Source organism: Oncorhynchus mykiss, chromosome 28 (assembly GCF_013265735.2).
Source record: "Oncorhynchus mykiss isolate Arlee chromosome 28, USDA_OmykA_1.1, whole genome shotgun sequence".
NCBI classification, from domain to species: Eukaryota; Metazoa; Chordata; class Actinopteri; order Salmoniformes; family Salmonidae; genus Oncorhynchus; species Oncorhynchus mykiss.
In genome coordinates, this window is record NC_048592.1 from 9,497,182 (window position 1) to 9,519,745 (window position 22,564).

The window sequence follows — 22,564 nt, forward strand, 5'->3', positions numbered from 1 at the left end:
ATATGCTTAACACCCCAGCAGTCCTACAATCTAAGATAGATGCCCTCAATCTCACACAAATGATCAAGGAACCCACCAGGTACAACCCTAAATCCGTAAACATGGGCACCCTCATAGATATTGTCCTGACCAACTTGCCCTACAAATATACCTCTGCTGTTTTCAATCAGGATCTCAGCGATCACTGCCTCATTGCCTGCATCCGCTATGGGTCCGCGATCAAACGACCACCCCTCATCAATGTCAAATGCTCCCTAAAACACTTCTGCGAGCAGGCCTATCTAATCGACCTGGCGCAGGTATCCTGGAAGGATATTGACCTCATCCCGTCAGTCGAGGATGCCTGGTCATTCTTTAAAAGTAATTTCCTCACCATCTTAAATAAGCATACCCCATTCAAAAAATGTATAACTGAGATCAGATAAAGCCCTTGGTTCACTCCAGACCTGACTGCTCTTGACCAGCACAAAAACATCCTGTGGCGGACTGCAATAGCATCAAATAGTCCCCGCGATATGCAACTGTTCAGGGAAGTCAGGAACCAATACAGGCAGTCAGTCAGGAAATCAAAGGCTAGCTTTTTCAAACAGAAATTTGCATCCTGTAGCTCTAACTCCAAAATGTTTTGGGACACTGTAAAGTCCATGGAGAACAAGAGCACCTCCTCCCAGCTGCCCACTTCACTGAGGCTAGGTAAAACAGTAACTACCGATAAATCCATGATAATCTAAAATTTCAATAAGCATTTCTCTACGGCTGGCCATGCTTTCCTCCTGGCTACCCCAACCCCAGCCAACAGCTCCGCACCACCGCAGCTGCTTGCCAGAGCCTCCCCAGCTTCTCCTTCACCCAAATCCAGATAGCAGATGTTCTGAAAGAGCTGAAAAATCTGGACCCGTAGAAATCAGCTGGGCTAAACAATCTGGACCCTCTCTTTCTAAAATTATCCGCAACCCCTATTATTAGTCTGTTCAACCTCTCTTTCGTATCGTCCGAGATCCCTAAAGATTGGAAAGCTGCAACGGTCATACCCCTCGTACAGGGGGTGACACTCTAGACCCAAACTGTTAGAGACCTATATCCATCCTGCCCTGCCTTTCTAAAGTCTTTGAAAGCCAAGTTAATAAACAGATCACTGACCATTTCGAATCCTACCGTACCTTCTCCGCTGTGCAATCCGGTTTCCGAGCTGGTCATGGGTGCACCTCAACCACGCTCAAGGTACTAAATGATATCATAACCACCATCGATAAAAGACAGTACTGTGCAGCCGTCTTCATCGACCTGGCCAAGGCTTTCAACTCTGTCTATCACCGTATTCTTATCGGCAGACTCAATAGCCTTGGTTTCTCAAATGACTGCCTCGCCTGGTTCACCAACTACTTCGCAGACAGAGTTCAGTGTGTCAAATCGGAGCGCAGTCTCTGGCAGTCTCTATCGGGGTGCCACAGGGTTCAATTCTCGGGCCGACTCTTTTCTCTGTATATATCAACGATGTAGCTCTTGCAGCGGGTGATTCCTTGATCCACCTCTACGCAGACGACACCATTCTGTATACATCTGGACCTTCTTTGGACACTGTGTTAACTAACCTCCAAACGAGCTTCAATGCCATACAACACTCCTTCCGTGGCCTCCAACTGCTCTTAAATGCTAGTAAAACCAAATGCATACTTTTCAACCATTCACTGCCCGCACCCGCCCGCCTGACTAGCATCACTACTCTGGACGTTTCTGACCTAGAATATGTGGACAACTACAAATACCTAGGTCTGGCTAGACTGTAAATTCACCTTCCAGACTCATATCAAACATCTCCAATCCAAAATCAAATCTAGAATCGGCTTTCTATTTCGCAACAAAGCCTCCTTCACTCACGCCGCCAAACTTACCCTAGTAAAACTGACTGTCCTACCAATCCTCGACTTCGGCGATGTCATCTACAAAATAGCTTCCAATACTCTACTCAGCAAACTGGATGCAGTCTATCACAGTGCCATCCGTTTTGTTACCAAAGCCCCTTATACCACCCACCACTGCGACCTGTATGCTCTAGTCGGCTGGCCCTCGCTACATATTCGTCGCCAGACCCACTGAATCCAGGCCAAGTCTATGCTAGGTAAAACTCCACCTTACCTCAGCTCACTGGTCACGATAACAACACCCACGCGTAGCACGCGCTCCAGCAGGTAAATCTCACTGGTCATCCCCAAAGACAACACCTCTTTTCATCGCCTTTCCTTCCAATTCTCTGCTGCCAGTGACTGGAACGAATTGCAAAAAATCTGAGCAACTAACCGATCGCTGCAGCTGCACATAGTCCATCTGTAAATAGCCCACCCAATCTACCTACCTCATCCCCATATTGTTTTTATTTACTTTTCTGCTCTTTCGCACACCAGTATCACTACTTGCACATCCTCATCTGCTCATCTATCACTCCAGTGTTAATCTGCTAAATTGTAATTACTTTGCTACTATGGCCTATTTATTGCCTTACCTCCTCACGCCATTTTCACACACTGCATATAGACTTTCTTTGTTAATTGACTATAGCTCAGCATTCAACACCATTGTGCTCTCCACGCTCGTCACTAAGCTCAGGACCCTGGGACTGAACACCTCCCTGTGCAACTGGATCTTGGACTTCCTGATGGGCCGCTCGCAGGTGGTGAGGATAGGCAAACACATCCGACACGGTGACCGTCAACACGGGCCCCTCGCGTGCGTGCTTAGTCCCCTCTTGTACCTGTTCACCCACGACTGCGTGGCGGTGCATGACTCCAATACCATCATTAAGTTTGCTGATGACACGACGGTGGTTGGCCTGATCACCGACCATGATGAGACAGCCTATCTGGAAGTCAGTGACCTGGCAGTGTGGTGCCAGGACAACAACCTCGATGTCAATATCAGCAAGACAAAGAAGCTGATCGCGGACTTCAGGAAAAGGAGGGCCGAGCACGCCCCCCATCCACATGGCTGCAGTGGACGGAGCCTAGAGCTTCAAGAATCTGTGTCCACATCAATAAGGCATTATCATGGTCCACACACACCAACACAGTCCTGAAGAAGGCACGACAATGCCTCTTCCCCCTCTATTGCTAAAAAGATTATGCATGGGCCTTCAGATCCTCAAAAAGGTATATAGCTGCGCCATTGAGAGCATCTTGACTGGCTGCATCACCACTTGGTTTGTCAACTGCTTGGAATTTGACCGCAAGGCCCTACAGAGGGTAGTGCGTATGGCCCAGTACATCACTGGGGCCGAGCTTACCAGGCGGTGTCAGAGAAAGGCCAGCCAGCCTCCCAAATAATAGAACGTTTGTTCTGATACCACACGGCAAGTGGTACCGAAGCACCAAGTCTGGGACCAACAGGACTCTGAACAACTTCTACCCCCAAGCCATAAGACCGCAAAATAGTTTGTCCGAGTAGCTATTGGTTAACTATTTAACTATGTGCATTGACCCTTTTTGCACTAACTCTTTTAATCATCACTTAGGCTACTGCTGTTTATTATCTATCCTGTTGCCTAGTCACTTTATCCCTACCTATTGTATCTACCTCAATTACCTCCTACCCCAGCACATTGACTTGGCACCTCGTGTACATAGCCAGGTTATCGTTACTCCTTGTGTATTTATTCCTCGAATTCTTCTTCTTCTATTGATCCTTCTTCTCTCTCTGCATTGTTGGGAAGGGCCCGTCAGAAAGCATTTCACTGCTAGTCTACACCTGTTGTTTACGAAGCATGTGACAAATAAACTTGATTGATTTGGAAAAATATGACGTGAGTATTAAAAACATTAACACGGGTAAAAACAATTTAGTGTACAACTTCATCCAACGATCAGGGTATTTCCATAATTACATGTCAGCATGAAAAAAATATATATTACACTCAAATCATGGGAAAACTGAATAAAAAGCTTCCCATTCTCTTTTTGGAGACTTGAATGAAACACCAGATAAGTGGACAGGAGAGAGCAGTTGAAGGCTCCCTCTCATTGGTCCTGGACAATGATGTCAGCAACCCCGTGCACCTGTGTCAGCTGTTTACAGTCCAGAGCTGCTACCAGCTTCCTGTGTCCAGCCTGGGTGGGTATGAAGTGTTCTGTCCGAGTCACCGTAGAGTGGCTCCCAACATCACTTGAGAGTGGAGAGAGACAAGAGTTATCACTTAAAGCAGGGATGAGCAACTGATGAGGGGCCTACAAAACATCTGAACTCAGCATGAGGGGCCGCAGTGGCTCAAGGGTCTGGGTAACAACATCCATACCCACACATGCAGTCAGCGCTCTAAGTGAAACATTTTAGTGGCTCGCCCTCTCGACAGCGGAGAGAGAAACTTTTAGAGTTTAGAGCAATTCTACACATTGTCATGTTGCAGTTCTAAAGGAAGTTTGTTGCAATTCTACACATTTTGCCATGAGGCGGATAGAAGATTTAGCCATTTTAAAACTCATTTCCTGCAATTCTACACATTCTGCCATAGGATAGAGAGAAATGTTTTCAGTTTTTAATATATCTGAGTGAGAGTGACTAACAAAATCAATGAGGGGCCCCCCAGTTGTAGTAACCTTATAGTTACCATGACTACTACAAGTTTAGATAGCTGGCGTGACAGAAAATATGTACTTACCTCATTTGTTGGATATTTGACAATTATTTACTTAACAAACAGTAAGGTACTCTGTCCTACCAATGCTCTGTTGAAGAGATGGTTTCCACTCTAGCTTCCTGCAGTTAGTCTGGACGTATGGTCAAGCAAACAGGTTTTTGCTAGAGATAGTTTGAGCTGACAATGACTTGGGGATTAAAAACCTAAAAACTGGCATTCTATAGACAAGATGTGGTGTGTGTGACCCGAGGTAGAGAGAGCCTGGAGTTTAGCACAATGCCCCATTGCCTCATATTCCTGGCATCTGGGAAACTATGCCGTGTTGGAAGTAAAACAACATCCCGTGCAGATAACCAGGAGATGGACCAAGGAGGCTTATGGGAATGGTAGAAATGATTGACTAAGCATTTTTTAGGGCCTATATAAGATCTGTTTTCTCATGATCAGTCAAGCACTCGGCAACACACTTTGGCGTGTGGGGTCGACGCTTACATTATTGCAATAATTAATCGATGTTAAATAATGATGATCGCTTGAATAACTGTCCAAGTCTCTCTCAGTACTGACATTTCCACGACACTGGCTAGACTAACTTATGATTATGAAATAAATACATTGTTGACATGAGCTAATTGAGTGACTGTCAGTGACTGACATAAGAAAAAAACTGCTGATGGACAACCACATTTCAAAATTGATTCTAACTCTCAATAGTAAGCTGAGTTCCCAAATTATTTTTTTTTAAATCATTGGGGGAGGGAAATTGATGAATGTGCATGCGGCTCGTGTGCCGCCCATTGCCCATCCCTGACTAAGAGTAACTGGGAGAGGGACGGAGAGAAACAGAGGAGTTGACATACAGACGGAGAGAGATCGAAAGGAATATCATTACTGTAATTGACAGTTCTAAAGTGAAAGAGAGAGGAGAGAGCAGGATAATAGCAAGCTAATAGAGGCGGGTAGTGTCTTACCCCACAACCACCTCTTTGACCTCCTGCAGGCCCAGTCCCTCCACCCTGAGCACCACGCCCCTCAGTGTACGTGGCAGAGGGTTGGTGAACGTGATCTTGGCTGTCATCTTCTTGCCTACCACCGCCTCCCCTACAGCCTGAGGAAACAAACACAATAACTATTTCCAGCGCTGCTGTTTATCTGTGCAGTGACATCTGTATGCAGTCTGTGCCATGGTCCTGAGGCAAGACATCAGTACTTCATTTCTGTGGCATTACATTTGTTTTGGGATACTATACTGAACAAAAATATAAACGCAACATGGAAAGTGTTGGTCCCATAATTTCATGAGCTGAAATAAAAGATCCCAGAAATGTTCCATATGCACAAAAAGCTTATTTCTCTCAATTGTTGTGTTTGGCAGTACGTCCAACTGGCCTCGACTGCAGGCCACGCGTGACCACGCCAGCCCAGGACCTCCACATCCGGCTTCCTCACCTGCGGGATCATCTGAGACCAGTTATCCGGGCAGCTGATGAAACTGAGGAGTATTTCTGTCTGTAATAAAGACCCTTTGTGGGGAAAAACTTTCATTCTGATTAGCTGTCCCTTGCTGTCCCCAGTGGGTGGGCCAGTTTACCAAGTGCCCCTGCCCAGTCTAAGGAATTTATTTCAATTGACTGATTTCCTTATATGATCTTGAACTCCGTAAAATCGTTGAAATTGTTGCATGTTGCGTTTTATATTTCTGTATATGTTAATAGAGACAGAGGGAAAAAATGACTCTGATAGAATCATAACCAGCATATTGTACACCATTGATTACAAAACAAAAGTGTCTCTACACTGTTTGAAATTCAATTTTAAACGGCTTTTATTGACCATCGAATTTACAAAAGATGGAATAGGTACATCCTGAATCCCAGTAACAGATTGTGTTCATGTTAAACTGTGTCTTACCTCGATGCTGAGGTCAGGTGTGCGTAGCCTGAAGCTGGTCTGAGTGGCCAGGACCTGTTGGGTCTCGCTGACCCGTCCAGACAGAGTCAGCATTAGAGCAGCCTGGTCCACCAGCTGGTCCTGGTAGCTGTGGTAGGGCAGGACCCACTGCATGGCCTTCACTGAGGAGGAACAGAGAGAGATTACTGCATATTCTACAGGGACCATTTAAGAGGATGGAGGATGCACGTCGGAGAACATTTTTCATATTACGGTGACTGAGCTGAAATGGTGGCAGTGGGGCTAGCTGCTGGCTTCTGTTTGCTTGAGATTAAAGTTGCCCTTAACTCCAGATCTAGGATCAGATTACCCTACCCAAATCCTAACCTTAACCATTAGGAGTATGACAAATATCTGACCCTGTAGCAGGGGTTAAGGACACCCTCCACCTCCAGCCACTTACTAACCTTCATTGGGCTTGAGCGCCACAGGCATCTTGTCCTTCTTGACGGTGCCCTTCAGCACCCCGGTGTAGTACATGACTGCCACCTGGATGTGTAGCGTTGTCTTGCGGGTCTGGGAGCTGAAATTGGTTATCACGATGGTCAGCTGGGCGTCAGCCCCCATACGAGGCCCCTCTCCCTCCAACTTCACCTCCAAGCTCACGTCCTCCGCCATGGATGTAGAGTACACGTCAGGCTTGGTGCCATAACGACTGGCTGTCTCCACGGCGATACGTTCCTCCTCTGATCCTGGTGGGGGGAGAGTGGTGAGAGAGGGAAGGGGGTGAGAGAATATTCTGCTGGAAACTTTGGTGTGTAAATATCTATCCCCAATGTCTGCACAATTAATACATTAATCGTATGTTTCCTCAGAGCCTCAGATGTGAACTCTGATATTAATTTCTTTGTACAGGTAACCATCCGAACCTTAGTGTTTTTATGTGTGTGTATGGTTGCCAAGCTACCCTCTGACAGTGTGTTGAAGTGTATGATGACATGACTGTACCTTCGGTGTGTTTGTACAGGTGTGTGATGTCATCGCGTTTGTCAGAGCCCACAGCCTTGGTGCTGATGCAGTGGCCCACGGCCTTCTTTTCACATTGGATCTGAGTGAAGATACCATCCAGGTTCCTCTGCCAGTAGATCTTATCACTGTTCACCTGACCAGACACACACAGAGACAGACAGGAGAAGTAGGGAAAGTGTGCAATCTTTGATCAAACCTAGGTAGTTATCCAAGGTCAGTTTTAGCAATCCCTTTCTATTTGGAGTTTTGGGATGGTTAAGCTGAAAAAACTGATCCTAGATCTTCGACCATCTCCTTCCCATAGTACTCACCTCAGCAAAGATGAAAGGTGTGTCGTATTTGAGGTAGACCTGGCCGGTGCGGATGGCGGTGACAGAAGCAGGGCCACAGCGGAAGGTCCCCTGGCTGGTCTCCTGCGGGGTGGCGTCTAATGCCTGCCAGCCGCCGTTACCAGGAGGAAGGTCTGGCCTGGCCATCCAACAGTCGTTCCATACATGGAAATTCCTACAGAGAGGAGGAGGGGGTTGAGATTACATACGTAGTTAGGATCAGGAGTTTGACCATAGACATCTATTTATATAACTAGAGCCTGGTGTTTTTCTTGATCCAGTCACATGGTCAGGAAAATCTCCTGGGCCTTTTTATAGAGTATGACTTGTGTGGCAAGGCAATGGGTATTTAAAGTGGCACACTTTAATCTTGTGGTAGATTAGACGCATTTGATGTGACCAGGAAAACCGGGCCCTACTTAAAGTGGATGATAACTCACCAAACAGAGTCAGTGTTGAGTTCGTCGAACGGCTCCATTTTCTCGTCAAAATACATGTCTGTGGTGAGTGAGACGTCTGTGTCGTGGGCCGACTGGAAGTTTGTTACACTACGGCACGGTATACCCAAGCACCTGAGCACTGAGAGATGGAGAGAAAATGAAAAGGAGGGGGAGGGAGAGCGAGGAGCAAAAATGAGGCAAGGCATGAACAAAATTGACACAGATATGAAAAGAAAGCAAAAGGGAGAGATCGCACAGAGAGCAGGGGTGTAAAGTACTGAAATAGAGCCTTGTGTAGTCTTAACATTCTGTGTACTCCCCTTGTCCTAAGGGTCAAAAATGACCCGCCTTCACTAAAACCCCTAACATAAAAGCAGTTTAATTGAATTTTAAACCCCAAATCTATTTTGCATGAAGAAGCAACCTGTCATTCATCACAAACTTTGTGAATATCTGGGTTTTCCCTCTTCACAATGCAGAAAGACTGCATTTAATCAGTGGACACCACTTATTTTTATTACAACACACCTGTCATAATGGTTTTCTTTACTAAAGCAGAGGTTTATTATTATTATTATTATTATTATTATTATTGTTAAAGGTACTGCATAGGTGTAAATAGCCTAAGAAAGTTTTGTATAGCCTAAGAAAGTTGCAGAAATGTGCAGAAAGTAGTTTTGAATGCATTTTATTGAAGGGAAACAACAGTCTAACTTTTTTGGCAACATAGTGATATATTGTTATATACTGTACAATGAGGAATTCAACTACAAAATACTAGTCTTCTCCCATTTTTTAAAAACTACCCCCCCCCCCCCCCGCACAAGGTGTATAAACAACAACAATATGTAAGAATAAAATAAGATACTTTAATTGGCACATGTAGGACATAGTATTTGTTTTTACAGTCCTTTTTGGGGGGCAGATTTGGCATCTCCTCTTCTTGTCTGCCCCAGCTGCAGCCTCAGGTGGATCAGGACAAGAATCAGCCCCCTTAACAGCTTTCTCAAGTGCTGCAGAAGCTGCTGTGCATGGGAGGCGCTCCCTTCTTTGAATGTGTGGGGTTAAAAGTGCCTTTCCCAGGTGCTCCAGGAACACACTCCTCTTGTTCCGCTTATCAGGTATACAAGTAGGGTTGATTTTGTTCCATATCATGAAAACATTGTATGAGGACACATTAATGATGTTATGGACAACCTGGACAAGATGATGTTATGGAAGATGACCAGGGGCCAGTGGGCAGTTGTCTTCCTGCAGCTGTAAGTTCCAATCACCTTGTCCAGGTTGTCCATGCCTCCTTTGTTGTGGTTGTAGTCCAGGTTAATGACTGGCTTCTTGTCCTCACGATGACTGATCTCAGCCGTTTTGGGCAGTGTGCTTAGGAGGACCACATTCTTGTTCGTCTTCGGGAGGTAAGAAACTAGATTGGTGGTGGGGGGGAAGGCAAACTGATGAGAAGGCCTCTCTCCCCCTTGTTGCGAGGAGTGCAGGAGGGAGCTCAGGCTTGTTCTTTCTAACTGTGCCAACCATGGTGATCTTCCTCTTCAGTAGCTGCTGGCTGAGTTCAATCAGTAGCACACATAATCTCAATTTATGTGTGTGTGTGTGTGTGTGTGTGTGTGTGTGTGTGTGTGTGTGTGTCTTCGTGGTTTTTGTGGTGTGTAAATGATTTTATAACTGCCGGGTCAAAAATGACCCTAAGACAATCTTTGTACCCTGGTGGTGTACAGCTTTCATGGAAATATGAACAAATGCAATGTTTCACTCTTTCTAATGTTGTTGAAAAAACATAATTTAGGGGGTTTTCTCTGCTGTTAAACATTTGTTTTGTACTTTTATTTCACTACATTCCTAAAGAAAATAATATACTTTTTACTCTACACAATTTCCCTGACACCCAAACTTATCCGTTCCATTTTGAATGCTTAGCAGGACAGGAAAATTATCAAATTCCTGCACTTATCAAGAGAACATACTCAACACAAATGCTTCATTTGTAAATATCTCTGAGTGTTGGAGCGTGCCCCTGGCACTCCTTAAATAAAAGAAAAATAGAAAATAGAAAATGGTGCTGTCTGGTTTGCTTAACATAAAGAATTTGAAATGATTTATACTTTTACTTTTGATATTTAATACAATTTTAGCAATTATATTTACATTTGATACTTAAGTATATTTAAAACCAAATACTCAAGTATTATTTTACTGGGTGACTTTCACTTTTACTTGAGTCATATTCTATTAAGGTATCTTTACTTTTACTCAAGTATGACAATTTGGTACTTTTTCCACCACTGCCAGAGAGTCAGCAACAAATGTGCCTGTGTGTCTGTGACAAAAGTGTTAGGAATGAAAGGAATGCTGTTGGGGTATTTTGGGTAGATATCAGTTGTGGGACCCTATCAGAGGCACTGCTATGTGCTGCTCTGGGGTCAGCTACCGAGTGAGGGCCACCCTGGGCTGCACTCAGTATGAATGGTGTTCTGTTACAGAGAGAAACTAATTAGAACTAATTAGCATGACAGACTAGACACATAACAGGATGTGATGGATAATGATATTGTTACTGTGTCTACCTCATTTCTACCAGCATGTCACATGTGCAACCAGAGGAAAAAAATTCTAGACCACCTTTACTCCACACAAAGAGACGTGTACAAAGCTCTCCCTCGCCCTCCATTTGGCAAATCTGACCATAATTATAGCCTCCTGATTCCTGCTTACAAGCAAAAACTAAAGCAGGAAGTACCAGTGACTCGCTCAATACAGAAGTGGTCAGATGACAGGGATGCTAAGCTACAGGACTGTTTTGCTAGCACAGACTGGAATATGTTCTGGGATTCATCCGATGGCATTGAGGAGTATACCACATCAGTCACCAGCTTCATCAATAAGTGCATCGATGACGTTGTTCACACATTGACCGTACATACATATCCAAACCAGAAGCCATGGATTACAGGCAACATCCGCAATGAGCTAAAGGCTAGAGCTGCTGGATTAATCCAGACGCTTATAAGAAATCCTGATATTCCCTCAGACGAACCATCAAACAGGCAAAGCATCAGTACAGGACAAAGATTTAATCTTAATAGACCATCTCTGACACTCGTCTGGTGTGGCAAAGCTTGCAAACTATAACAGATTACAAAGGGAAACCCCAGCCGCAAGGTGTCCAGTGAAGCAAGCCTACCAGATGACCTAAATACCTTTTATGCTCGTTTCGAGGCAAGCAACACTGAAGCATGCATGAGAGCACCAGTTGTTCTGGAAGACTGTGTGATCACGCTCTCTGTAGGGACCAGACGGGTTACCAGGATGTACACTCAGAGCATGTGCGGACCAACTGGAGAGTGTCTTCACTGACATTTTCAACCTCTCCCTGACCGAGTCTGTAATACCTACTTGTTTCAAGCAGACCACCATAGTCCTTGTGCCCAAGAACGCCAAGATAACTCGCCTAAATGAATACCTCCCCGTAGAACTCCCGTCTGTAGCAATGAAGTGCTTTGAAAGGATGGTCATGGTTTCCATCAACACCATCATCCCGGAAACCCTAGCTAGACTCACTCCAATTCGCATAACGCCCCAACAGATCCACAGATGACGCAATCTCAATTGCACTCCACACTACACGTTCCCACCTGGACAAAAGGAACACCCTATGTGAGAATGCTGTTTATTGACTACAGCTTAGTGTTCAACACCATAGTGCCACAAAGCTCATCACTAAGCTAAGGACCCTGGGACTAAACACATCTGCAACTGGATCCTGTACTTCCTGACGGGCCACCCCCAGGTGGTAAGGGTAGACAACAACACATCTGCCACGCTGATCTGCAACACGGGGGTCCTTCAGGGGTGCATGCTTAGTCCTCTCCCATACTCCCTGTTCACCCAAGACTGCATGGCCAAGCGCGACTCCAACACCACCATTAAGTTTACTGACAACACAATGATGGTAGGCCTGATCACCGACAATGAAGAGACAGCCTATAGGGAGGAGGTCAGAGACCTGGCAGAGTGGTGCCAGGACAATAACCTCTCCCTCAATGTGAGCAAGACAAAGGAGCGGATCGTGGCCCACAGGAAAAGTAGGGCCGAGAATGCCCCCATTCACATCAACGGGGCTGTAGTGGAGCGGGTCGAGAGCTTCAAGTTCCTTGGTGTCCACATCACCAACAAACTATCATGGTCCGAATACACCAAAACAGTCATGAAGAGGGCATGTTAACACCTATTCCCCCTCAGGAGACTGAAAAGATTTGGCATGGGTCCCCAGATCCTCAAACAATTATATAGGTGCATCATTGAGAGCATCCTGACAGGTTGCATCACCGCCTGGTATGGCAACTGCTCTGCATCCGACTGCAAGGCGCTACAGAGGGTAGTGCATACGGCCCAGTACATCACTGGGGAAGACTCCAGCCACCCAAGTTATAGACTGTTCTCTGCTACCGCACGGCAAGCTGCCCGGGAGCGCCAAGTCTAGGTCCTAAAGGCTCCTTAAAAGCTTCTACTCCCCCAAGCCATAAGACAGCTGAACAATTAATAAAATGGCTACCCGGACTATTTGCATTTCTTTACACTGCTGCTACTCGCTGTTTATTATCTATGCATATTCACTTTATCCCTACCTACATGTTAATTTTGCCTTGACGAACCTATACCAACACACATTTACTCGGTACCAGTGCCCCCTGTATATAGCCTCATTACTGTTATTCTATTGTGTTACCTTTTTTTACTTTAGTTTATTATATTATAATAATAATATTATATTTTCTTAACTCTTATTTTCTTAAAACTGAATTGTTGGTTTTAAGGGCTTGACAGTAAGCATTTCATGGTAAGGTCTGCACCTTACCGGCGCATGTGACGAAATTAAATGTGATTTGATTTGACACACCTGTGGTGGTGACCCCAGAGAAGACCCAGCACTGTCCATATTTGACAGGCAGGCCTCCCTCCTTGTGGTATTTCCTCAGGATCTCCACACTGCCATTCCAGGCTGTAGGGGAAACTCCTCCTACATAGTTCCCTGACCAATTCCCAGCCAGGACCCCATTGTCATCTTGGGAGTTGATCTGGAACGCAACAAAAAAAATGGGAGAGACCGTTTTGTTTTCAGTAAGATAAAATACAGCAGCACGTGGTTGTTTTTACTTAACCAGGTAGGTCACTGAGAACACATCTTTAAAAAAACGTTATAGTAATGGTCATGAAATGAACATCAACATACCTCAACATAATTCAGATCAATGAACGTACGCCAGGAATGAATACACGGGAAAGTATGTGTATGTATGATAAATAAGTATGTTCACTACTGGAGGTCAAATAAGTCGACAGGTAACGCACCATGGCAGATATGACTCTGACCACGTTGACAGGGTCCCCTCTACCAGGCGGAGGGATCTCACTCTTCTCCAGCACATAGAGACAGGCCTCCAGCATCCCCTCAAGGAACTGAACAGCACAGCGAGTGGGAAACAGACAGACAGGGAGAGATGGAAGACATGATAGGGGTCAACCAATGAATGAATTACTTGTGTTCTGTGGTTCATAAATGGCTTAAACGACGGTGGTTTTCAGGATGACTGGAATTCGCCGAAAGACATCATGGCCACCGCACTTGATGTTGAATTCCCTCCCCATCTCGTACTTGTCCGTAGTTCCATGTGCGATCTCCAATCTGTTTCTCTGTGCCGTAGTAGAGTCTTCCTGTGTCATTCAGCACATACTCCTTCTTCTCCTCCTCATCATCCATGTACACTGTGTCATCTTAGGGGGAGTGGGAAGAGGGACAAAGATTAGGTATGCATTTTTCAGTTATGCATGGCAAAAATGATTTCTGTTTTTCTTAACATTTCTGAAATGTAATCTGGTGTGAAGTCCACAACACAGTCACATCTGCCACAAATAACTATTTTGATAAACACCGGGGAGAATCGGAGAGAGAGGCAAGGATAGGGTTCACTGTTATTTGATGAATATCTGGACCATACAAAGCAGGGAGAGTGAGTGTAGCCAGGAGAGGGTTAATCACTACTAGCAAAATGTCTGGACTTCACAAAGCCGGGAGAGGGTTTACTATTACTAGAGGCCAGAATAGGTTTAAATGTTGCTAGCACAGTGGCTGGCGCTCACTGAGGGGCCTTACTCATTTAGAGGAAAAGGGATGGATTGTGTGAAATCATCCTAAATGGATAATACACCACAGGGTGGAGTAAGGACTCTATGGGAATATCTGGTTCTCTCTTTTCCATCCGTTTGTTGTCTTTACTGACCACATGGACATGATTATCTGTGTGAGACACTGTGAAACAGGAGAAAGCTATTGGGAGGAGGGACAAGAAGAAGGGGAGGCAGAGGAAAAAGCTAGGGGGGGGGAGTGAGAACTAGCAGAAGGGGCAGAGAGGTTAAACGATTAGTTTGGGAGCAGTGGTCAAGATGGGATGTGGGAAGGAAGAGGAAGGAAGAGGTACAAAAAGGCTACACAAACTAATGGCGGGAGAGGACGCTATAAAGAGGGAGTGGTAGAATCTCAAGGAGGGAGGGAGGAAGGGTAGAGATTGTGTAGAGGTTTTATGGGAGGAGGTACAGTATAGATTTGAGCTGTTGACAGGATCTAGCAGCTGAGATTTGGCTGGCTTTACTACTTAATAAACATCTACAGCACGTAGAGAGAGAGAGAGAGAGAGAGAGAGAGAGAGAGAGGGGGAGAGAGGGGGAGAGCGAGAGAGCGATAGAGAGAGAGAGAGAGAGAGAGAGAGAGAGAGAGAGAGATGTGCAACCAGAGGTCTTGACGTGCAACCAGAGAATGAAACAAACATTCTGGGTCACACTGGGTCAAGCTGTGACTTTATGATGGATAGCAGCACATTATTGGGCAGTGAGCTGAGTTTCCCGCCTATGTGCAAATTAGCGCTTCTCTGTGAGACCAAGAGGCTAAATAGAGCACAGTCCTAGAGACAGCCTCTGTTAGACACTGAGGGTACAAAACATTAGGAACACCTGGTCTTTCCATGACATGGAAGGTGAATCCAGGTGAACGCTATGATCCCTTATTGATGTCACCTGTTTAATCCACTTCAACCTGTGCAGATGAAGGGGAGGAGACATGTTAAAGAAGGATTTTAAAGCCTTGAGACAATTGAGACATGGATTGTGTGTGTGGCATTCAGAGGGTGAATGGGCAAGAAAACACATTTAAGTGCCTTTGGTATGGCAGTAGGTGCGAGGCGCACCGGCTTGTGTCAAGAACTGCAACGCATCTGGGTTTTTCACGCTCAACAGTTTCCCGCGAGTAACAAGAATGGTCCACCACCCAAAGGACATCCAGCCATCTTGACATAACCGTGGGAAGCATTAGAGTTAACATGGGCCAGCATTCCGATGGAACTCTTTCGACACCTTGTACTCCATGCCCCGACTTATTGAGGCTGTTCTCAGGGCAAAAGGGGGTGCAAACTCAATATTTAGGAAGGTGTCCCTAATGTTTTGTACACTCAGTGTAGAAACCCCTAGCTCTTTTGAACTCTACGTCTACTCTGTGATCTGTCACTTGGTCCTGGTGTTTAGATGGGGTCATAGGTCTGTTCCCATAGCAATGGAATAACAACATTGAAACATTAGACTTACATACTGCATTGAAGCTGAACTGTGATACAATGGGATACCTTTGTTTGACTCACTGTGTCAACTTTAGGTGAGCACGGGGGGTGGGGTTGGCACTTCAGTGGCAATGGTATGGTCCTTAACGTGCCGACCTTGCCTCCCAATATTTATTTGTCGCCCCCTTCTCTCTCATTCCTTCCTCCCACATTTCCCAACAGTCTTTACCTTCACACCAGGGGTTGAACAGCATGACGATGTCTTTCCTGGGGTCGCGTGTGGTTGCAGACCCGCCCTTCGGAGACTCCACCGTCACGGTGAGCTTGTACTTGCCAATCACAGCTTTGGCGTGCGAGTTGACGGACAGCTTGATCCTGTTGCCGTTCCGCTCCACTATCTTGGCCTCCCAGCGGTCGTCCTCCAGCTCTTCCACCAATTGAATGATGACGTGCGTGTTCTTTGACACCATGGGGAGGGGTCCTGTCAGACACATTAGTAAACGGTTTGTCGGGTTATCATTTATGGTCATCACAAGCGTGTGCCAAATGGCGCCCTTATATAGTGCAGTGCACTATAGGGAATAGGGGGGCCCTTTCAGGTAAAGCTTCAGGGGGATTGAAGCAGTGGAATATTGGTGGAATATCATTGTGGTAACAGTGTAGTGGTGCCTGAAACCCATCTCAACAAACTATGCAGTGTTCAGGACCATCGTGTTACTCCCAAAGACCGCCGTAAAGATTGATTGTTCTCTTATCTCTGATGGAAACCGTACCAACCCACATCGAATTCCTCCTGCACCTCTCTTGGACTTAAGCCCTCACCCTTCACACAGAAAAGGTCCACAATACACACGCAATCATTGAAACCTGCTTTCAGTCAAATGCACCATACGGCTAACAGCTGCACTTGACTGGCACACACGTTCTATTGCAGAGGCAGGAATCACATTCTTCACATAACCAGAGGGGTGGAAATTCCAAATCCCGTCACACTCCACTTGGCAAATACCAATGCTGACTATTTATACAGAGTGAATGTGTGTGTAATTGCATGTGAGAAACAGTAAGAAAAAGCTCTGCAAACTATACCAGTGAAACACTGTCTTGAATTGACCTTAAAAGAGTTGAAATAAAGGTAAGATAGTGGAATGACAACGAGCGGCCTTTAAAGGTAACGTGTAGTCTGCTGTGCAGGAAAGTGAGGAAACCACAGTATCCCCACCACTGTAATTCAGAGCCTGTTGTGCCAGAGGGTGACAGTGCCAAAACCAAATGTGAACCACAAGTGTGTCACTGTTATGCAGTTCAGTTCAGCTTCGGTAAACTGAGCTGAGTACTGTGAAAACTCCACTGAGGGTAAACACACAGAACGTCTTCACACATACAGTGGGGTCTGAAGTTTTTTGACACCCAAAATTGACCATATCAAATACATCATTGAAATACTGAGCTATGTTGTACGCTCAAAGCATATGGGAGAATATATTATTTTATACTAATACAACTGCTCAGAGAAAGAGATTTTGATGATCAAGTATTCATTTTGATATTCTTCGTCTGCGTCTTCGTCTTCAATTCAAACCACAGGTTTTCAATGGGATTCAAGAAATGGCAATTGCAAAATGTTGATTTTGTGGTCAACCATTTCTTTGTGGATTTTGACGTGTGCTTGGGGTTATGGTCTTGCTGGAAGACCCACTTGTGGCCAAGTTTCCTGGCAGAGGCAAAGTTCACGATGCCGTTGACCTTAACAAGGGCCCCAGGACCAGTGGAAGCAAAATAGACCCATAACATCCAGTGGTGTGCATTCATGATTCCCAAGGGAAGCCAGACTTCCCCCCAAAAATGTACCAAGAAATGTAAAAAATAATCTTTTGTCTCTGTGTTTCATAATTCTCCCTCAATTCGCAAGAGGCTGAATGTATCTCACCAGAAAAAAAGCATCTGAGTGAGCGAAACAACGTCCCTCTGTCTCTGTCTCTGTATCCCATCTATAGGATGCTGTCTGGTCAAAAAGAGTATGGCATTGTTGCCGCCTGTAGTATTGAATGCAAGGAAAGCCAGTGAGCATTTGGCCTCCCTTTATAAAACAATAGCCAATCAGCGTTGAGCCTAAACTGAGCTCAACTGTGAATGGTTCTGGCGCACCAAAAAAAAAGGGTGAAGGGAAGCCCATTTGGATTTAGCTTCACACCAATCACATCACATCAAAAGCTATACGTCATTGACATATTTTTTTTAAATGACTGCAACTCGCTGTGTGGTTGTCCTTCAATAGCTAGCTAGCTAAAATTGTCCCTTTCCTAAATTAGCCATGGATGGAGATAGAGATTTGGACTTGTGGTTTTACTTAATTCTCCGTTCTGGCCAATGATTATGACAGCGAGTCTGATCCAACCATAAATTCATACATTGTGCCTCTGGCTTGAGAGGATGGAAGTTCAATATGTAGCTATATGTAGTAGGCTAATGTTTATATTTGGATGTAGTCTATCACAGTGCCGTCCGTTTTGTCACCAAAGCCCCATATACTATCCACCACTGCGACCTGTATGCTCTAGTTGGCTGGCCCTCACTACATATTCATCGCCAAACCCACTGGCTCCAGGTCATCTATAAGTCCTTGCTAGGTAAAGCCCCACCTTATCTCAGCTCACTGGTCACCATAGCAACACCCACCCGTAGCACGCGCTCCAGCAGGTATATTTCACTGGTCATCCCCAAAGCCAACACTTACGTTGGCCGCCTTTCCTTCCAGTTCTCTGCTGCTAATGACTGGAACGAATTTCCAAAATCACTGAAGCTGGAGTCTTATATCTCCCTCTCTAACTGTAAGCATCAGCTGTCAGAGCAGCTAACCGATCACTGTACCTGTACACAGCCAATCTGTAAATAGCCCACCCAACTACCTCATCCCCATATTGTTACTTGTCCTCTTGCTATTTTGCACCCCAGTATCTCTATCATCATCTGCATATCTATCACTCCAGTGTTAATGCTAAATTGTAATTATTTTTCGTCTATGGCCAATTTTTTGCCTTACCTCCCTACTCTTCTACATTTGCACACACTGTACATAGATTTTTCTATTGTGTTATTGACTGTACGTTTGTTTATGTGTAACTCTGTGTTGTTGTTTTTGTCGCACTGCTTTGCTTTATCTTTGCCAGGTCGCAGTTGTAAATGAGAAATTGTTCTCAACTGGTTAAATAAAGGTGAAATAACAAATGTTTATTTTTGCAATATTCAATTGGTAGTTAAGGTCTTGTTGGACTCAGGAGAGGCAAAGATCAAGATCTGTGTGTCCTCTGAAACATGACCCAGCCAAGCTGCACGGCTTCTTGACACAATACTCACTTAACCAGGTAGCCTTGTCAGCGTCCATTCTTGTCAGCGTGCATTGCGCCTGGCCCACCACAGGAGTGGCTAGAGCGCGATGAGACAAGGACAACCCAGCCAGCTAAACCCTCCCTTAGGCTAGCGAGCAAACATGAACTTGATTGACCGTGCTGTAGGTCATGTAACTGTTTGTTAAATGCAATATGCTCTGTAGACTCCACTGGACAGATGTTGCTCTCCGGTTTTGTGATGACAAAGGTGTGGTTGAATTTATTCTGCTGCGGTGTCTTCTTATTGTCTCGGGCCTTAGGCTTAGATATCACGGTGGCAAGGCATGTGAGCTAACAGGTTATAGAGTGCTGCAGTGGTCTAAGACACTGCATCTCAGTACAAGAGGTGTCACTGCAGTAGCTGGTACGAATCCAGACTGCATCATATCCCGCTGTGATTGGGAGTCCTGTAGGGCGGCGCACAATTGGCCGAGTGTAGTCCTGGGTTTGGCCGTTATTGTAAATAAGAATGTGTTCTTTACTGACTTGCCTAGTTTTAAAAAATTAGAGCAAACTATGCAAATATCACAACACATAGGTTGTAATATATATATTTGTCCTGGCTTGGCTTCCTCAGTGATTTTACCCACTCACAGCTACTGGTAACATCAAATATCCACCACCATATTTTACAGTAGGTATGGGGTTATTTTCTTCTCATGCATCCTGATTTTGACGTTAAACCCACCACTGGTGTGCGTGGCCAAAGAGCTCTATTTTCATGTAATCTGACCATAGCGCTGATTTCAACCCAAGTGCCGTTGCCGTATAGCAAACTCCAGGTGTTTACATTTGTAGGATGACATGAAAATAGAGCTATTTGGCCATGCACAGCAGTGGTGGGTTTGGCGTTGAAATGAGAATGCATAAGAGTCCTTCTATAAATAATTGGTGAACCAGGCAAGGCAGTCATCCGAAAAACTGAGGCTACTGAGTCTGCCGATAAGAATACGGTGATTGACAGAGTCGAAAGACTTGGCAAGGTCTATGAAGACGGCTGCACAGTACTGTCTTTTATCGATGGCGGTTATGATATCGTTTAGTACCTTGAGCGTGGCTGAGGTACACCCGTGACCGGCTCGGAAACCAGATTGCACAGCGGAGAAGGTACGGTGGGATTCGAGATGGTCAGTGACCTGTTTGTTGACTTGGCTTTCGAAGACCTTAGATAGGCAGGGCAGGATGGATATACAGTGCCTTGCGAAAGTATTCGGCCCCCTTGAACTTTGCGACCTTTTGCCACATTTCAGGCTTCAAACATAAAGATATAAAACTGTATTTTTTTGTGAAGAATCAACAACAAGTGGGACACAATCATGAAGTGGAACGACATTTATTGGATATTTCAAACTTTTTTAACAAATCAAAAACTGAAGAATTGGGCGTGCAAAATTATTCAGCCCCTTTACTTTCAGTGCAGCAAACTCTCTCCAGAAGTTCAGTGAGGATCTCTGAATGATCCAATGTTGACCTAAATGACTAATGATGATAAATACAATCCACCTGTGTGTAATCAAGTCTCCGTATAAATGCACCTGCACTGTGATAGTCTCAGAGGTCCGTCAAAAGCGCAGAGAGCATCATGAAGAACAAGGAACACACCAGGCAGGTCCGAGATTCTGTTGTGAAGAAGTTTAAAGCCGGATTTGGATACAAAAAGATTTCCCAAGCTTTAAACATCCCAAGGAGCACTGTGCAAGCGATAATATTGAAATGGAAGGAGTATCAGACCACTGCAAATCTACCAAGACCTGGCCGTCCCTCTAAACTTTCAGCTCATACAAGGAGAAGACTGATCAGAGATGCAGCCAAGAGGCCCATGATCACTCTGGATGAACTGCAGAGATCTACAGCTGAGGTGGGAGACTCTGTCCATAGGACAACAATCAGTTGTATATTGCACAAATCTGGCCTTTATGGAAGAGTGGCAAGAAGAAAGCCATTTCTTAAAGATATCCATAAAAAGTGTCGTTTAAAGTTTGCCACAAGCCACCTGGGAGACACACCAAACATGTGGAAGAAGGTGCTCTGGTCAGATGAAACCAAAATTGAACTTTTTGGCAACAATGCAAAACGTTATGTTTGGCGTAAAAGCAACACAGCTGAACATACCATCCCCACTGTCAAACAAGGTGGTGGCAGCATCATGGTTTGGGCCTGCTTTTCTTCAGCAGGGACAGGGAAGATGGTTAAAATTGATGGGAAGATGGATGGAGCCAAATACAGGACCATTCTGGAAGAAAACCTGATGGAGTCTGCAAAAGACCTGAGACTGGGACGGAGATTTGTCTTCCAACAAGACAATGATCCAAAACATAAAGCAAAATCTACAATGGAATGGTTCAAAAATAAACATATCCAGGTGTTAGAATGGCCAAGTCAAAGTCCAGACCTGAATCCAATCGAGAATCTGTGGAACTGAGATTCTACTGAGCTCGAGCTGTTTCGCAAGGAGGAATGGGAAAAAATGTCAGTCTCTCGATGTGCAAAACTGATAGACATACCCCAAGCGACTTACAGCTGTAATCGCAGCAAAAGGTGGCGTTACAAAGTATTGTTTGCAAAGTATGTTTTGGATCATTGTCTTGTTGGAAGACAAATCTCCGTCCCAGTCTCAGGTCTTTTGCAGACTCCATCAGGTTTTCTTCCAGAATGGTCCTGTATTTGGCTCCATCCATCTTCCCATCAATTTTAACCATCTTCCCTGTCCCTGCTGAAGAAAAGCAGGCCCAAACCATGATGCTGCCACCACCATGTTTGACAGTGGGGATGGTGTGTTCAGCTGTGTTGCTTTTACGCCAAACATAACGTTTTGCATTGTTGCCAAAAAGTTCAATTTTGGTTTCATCTGACCAGAGCACCTTCTTCCACATGTTTGGTGTGTCTCCCAGGTGGCTTGTGGCAAACTTTAAACGACACTTTTTATGGATATCTTTAAGAAATGGCTTTCTTCTTGCCACTCTTCCATAAAGGCCAGATTTGTGCAATATACAACTGATTGTTGTCCTATGGACAGAGTCTCCCACCTCAGCTGTAGATCTCTGCAGTTCATCCAGAGTGATCATGGGCCTCTTGGCTGCATCTCTGATCAGTCTTCTCCTTGTATGAGCTGAAAGTTTAGAGGGACGGCCAGGTCTTGGTAGATTTGCAGTGGTCTGATACTCCTTCCATTTCAATATTATCGCTTGCACAGTGCTCCTTGGGATGTTTAAAGCTTGGGAAATCTTTTTGTATCCAAATCCGGCTT

General features: G+C 45.0%; 1 protein-coding gene across 2 annotated transcripts in view; it reads right to left on the minus strand.

The window, feature by feature from the left end:
- Positions 1–2,847: 2,847 nt before the first annotated feature.
- Positions 2,848–22,564, minus strand: part of LOC110508468 (protein-glutamine gamma-glutamyltransferase K) — a 40,178-nt gene continuing 20,461 nt past the window's right edge. The window contains exons 3-13 of one of the 2 annotated variants that reach the window (XM_036966590.1): positions 16,158–16,409; positions 13,978–14,096; positions 13,674–13,781; positions 13,222–13,399; positions 8,313–8,451; positions 7,855–8,047; positions 7,523–7,676; positions 6,982–7,266; positions 6,536–6,696; positions 5,596–5,732; positions 2,848–4,152 (exon numbers count right to left, since the gene is read on the minus strand). In XM_036966590.1, coding sequence (XP_036822485.1) covers positions 4,008–4,152; positions 5,596–5,732; positions 6,536–6,696; positions 6,982–7,266; positions 7,523–7,676; positions 7,855–8,047; positions 8,313–8,451; positions 13,222–13,399; positions 13,674–13,781; positions 13,978–14,096; positions 16,158–16,409 — 1,871 coding nt within the window. In that variant the 3' untranslated portion in view covers positions 2,848–4,007. The remainder of the gene's footprint in view (positions 4,153–5,595; positions 5,733–6,535; positions 6,697–6,981; positions 7,267–7,522; positions 7,677–7,854; positions 8,048–8,312; positions 8,452–13,221; positions 13,400–13,673; positions 13,782–13,977; positions 14,097–16,157; positions 16,410–22,564) is intronic. The other variant, XM_021589002.2, reaches the window with a different exon arrangement.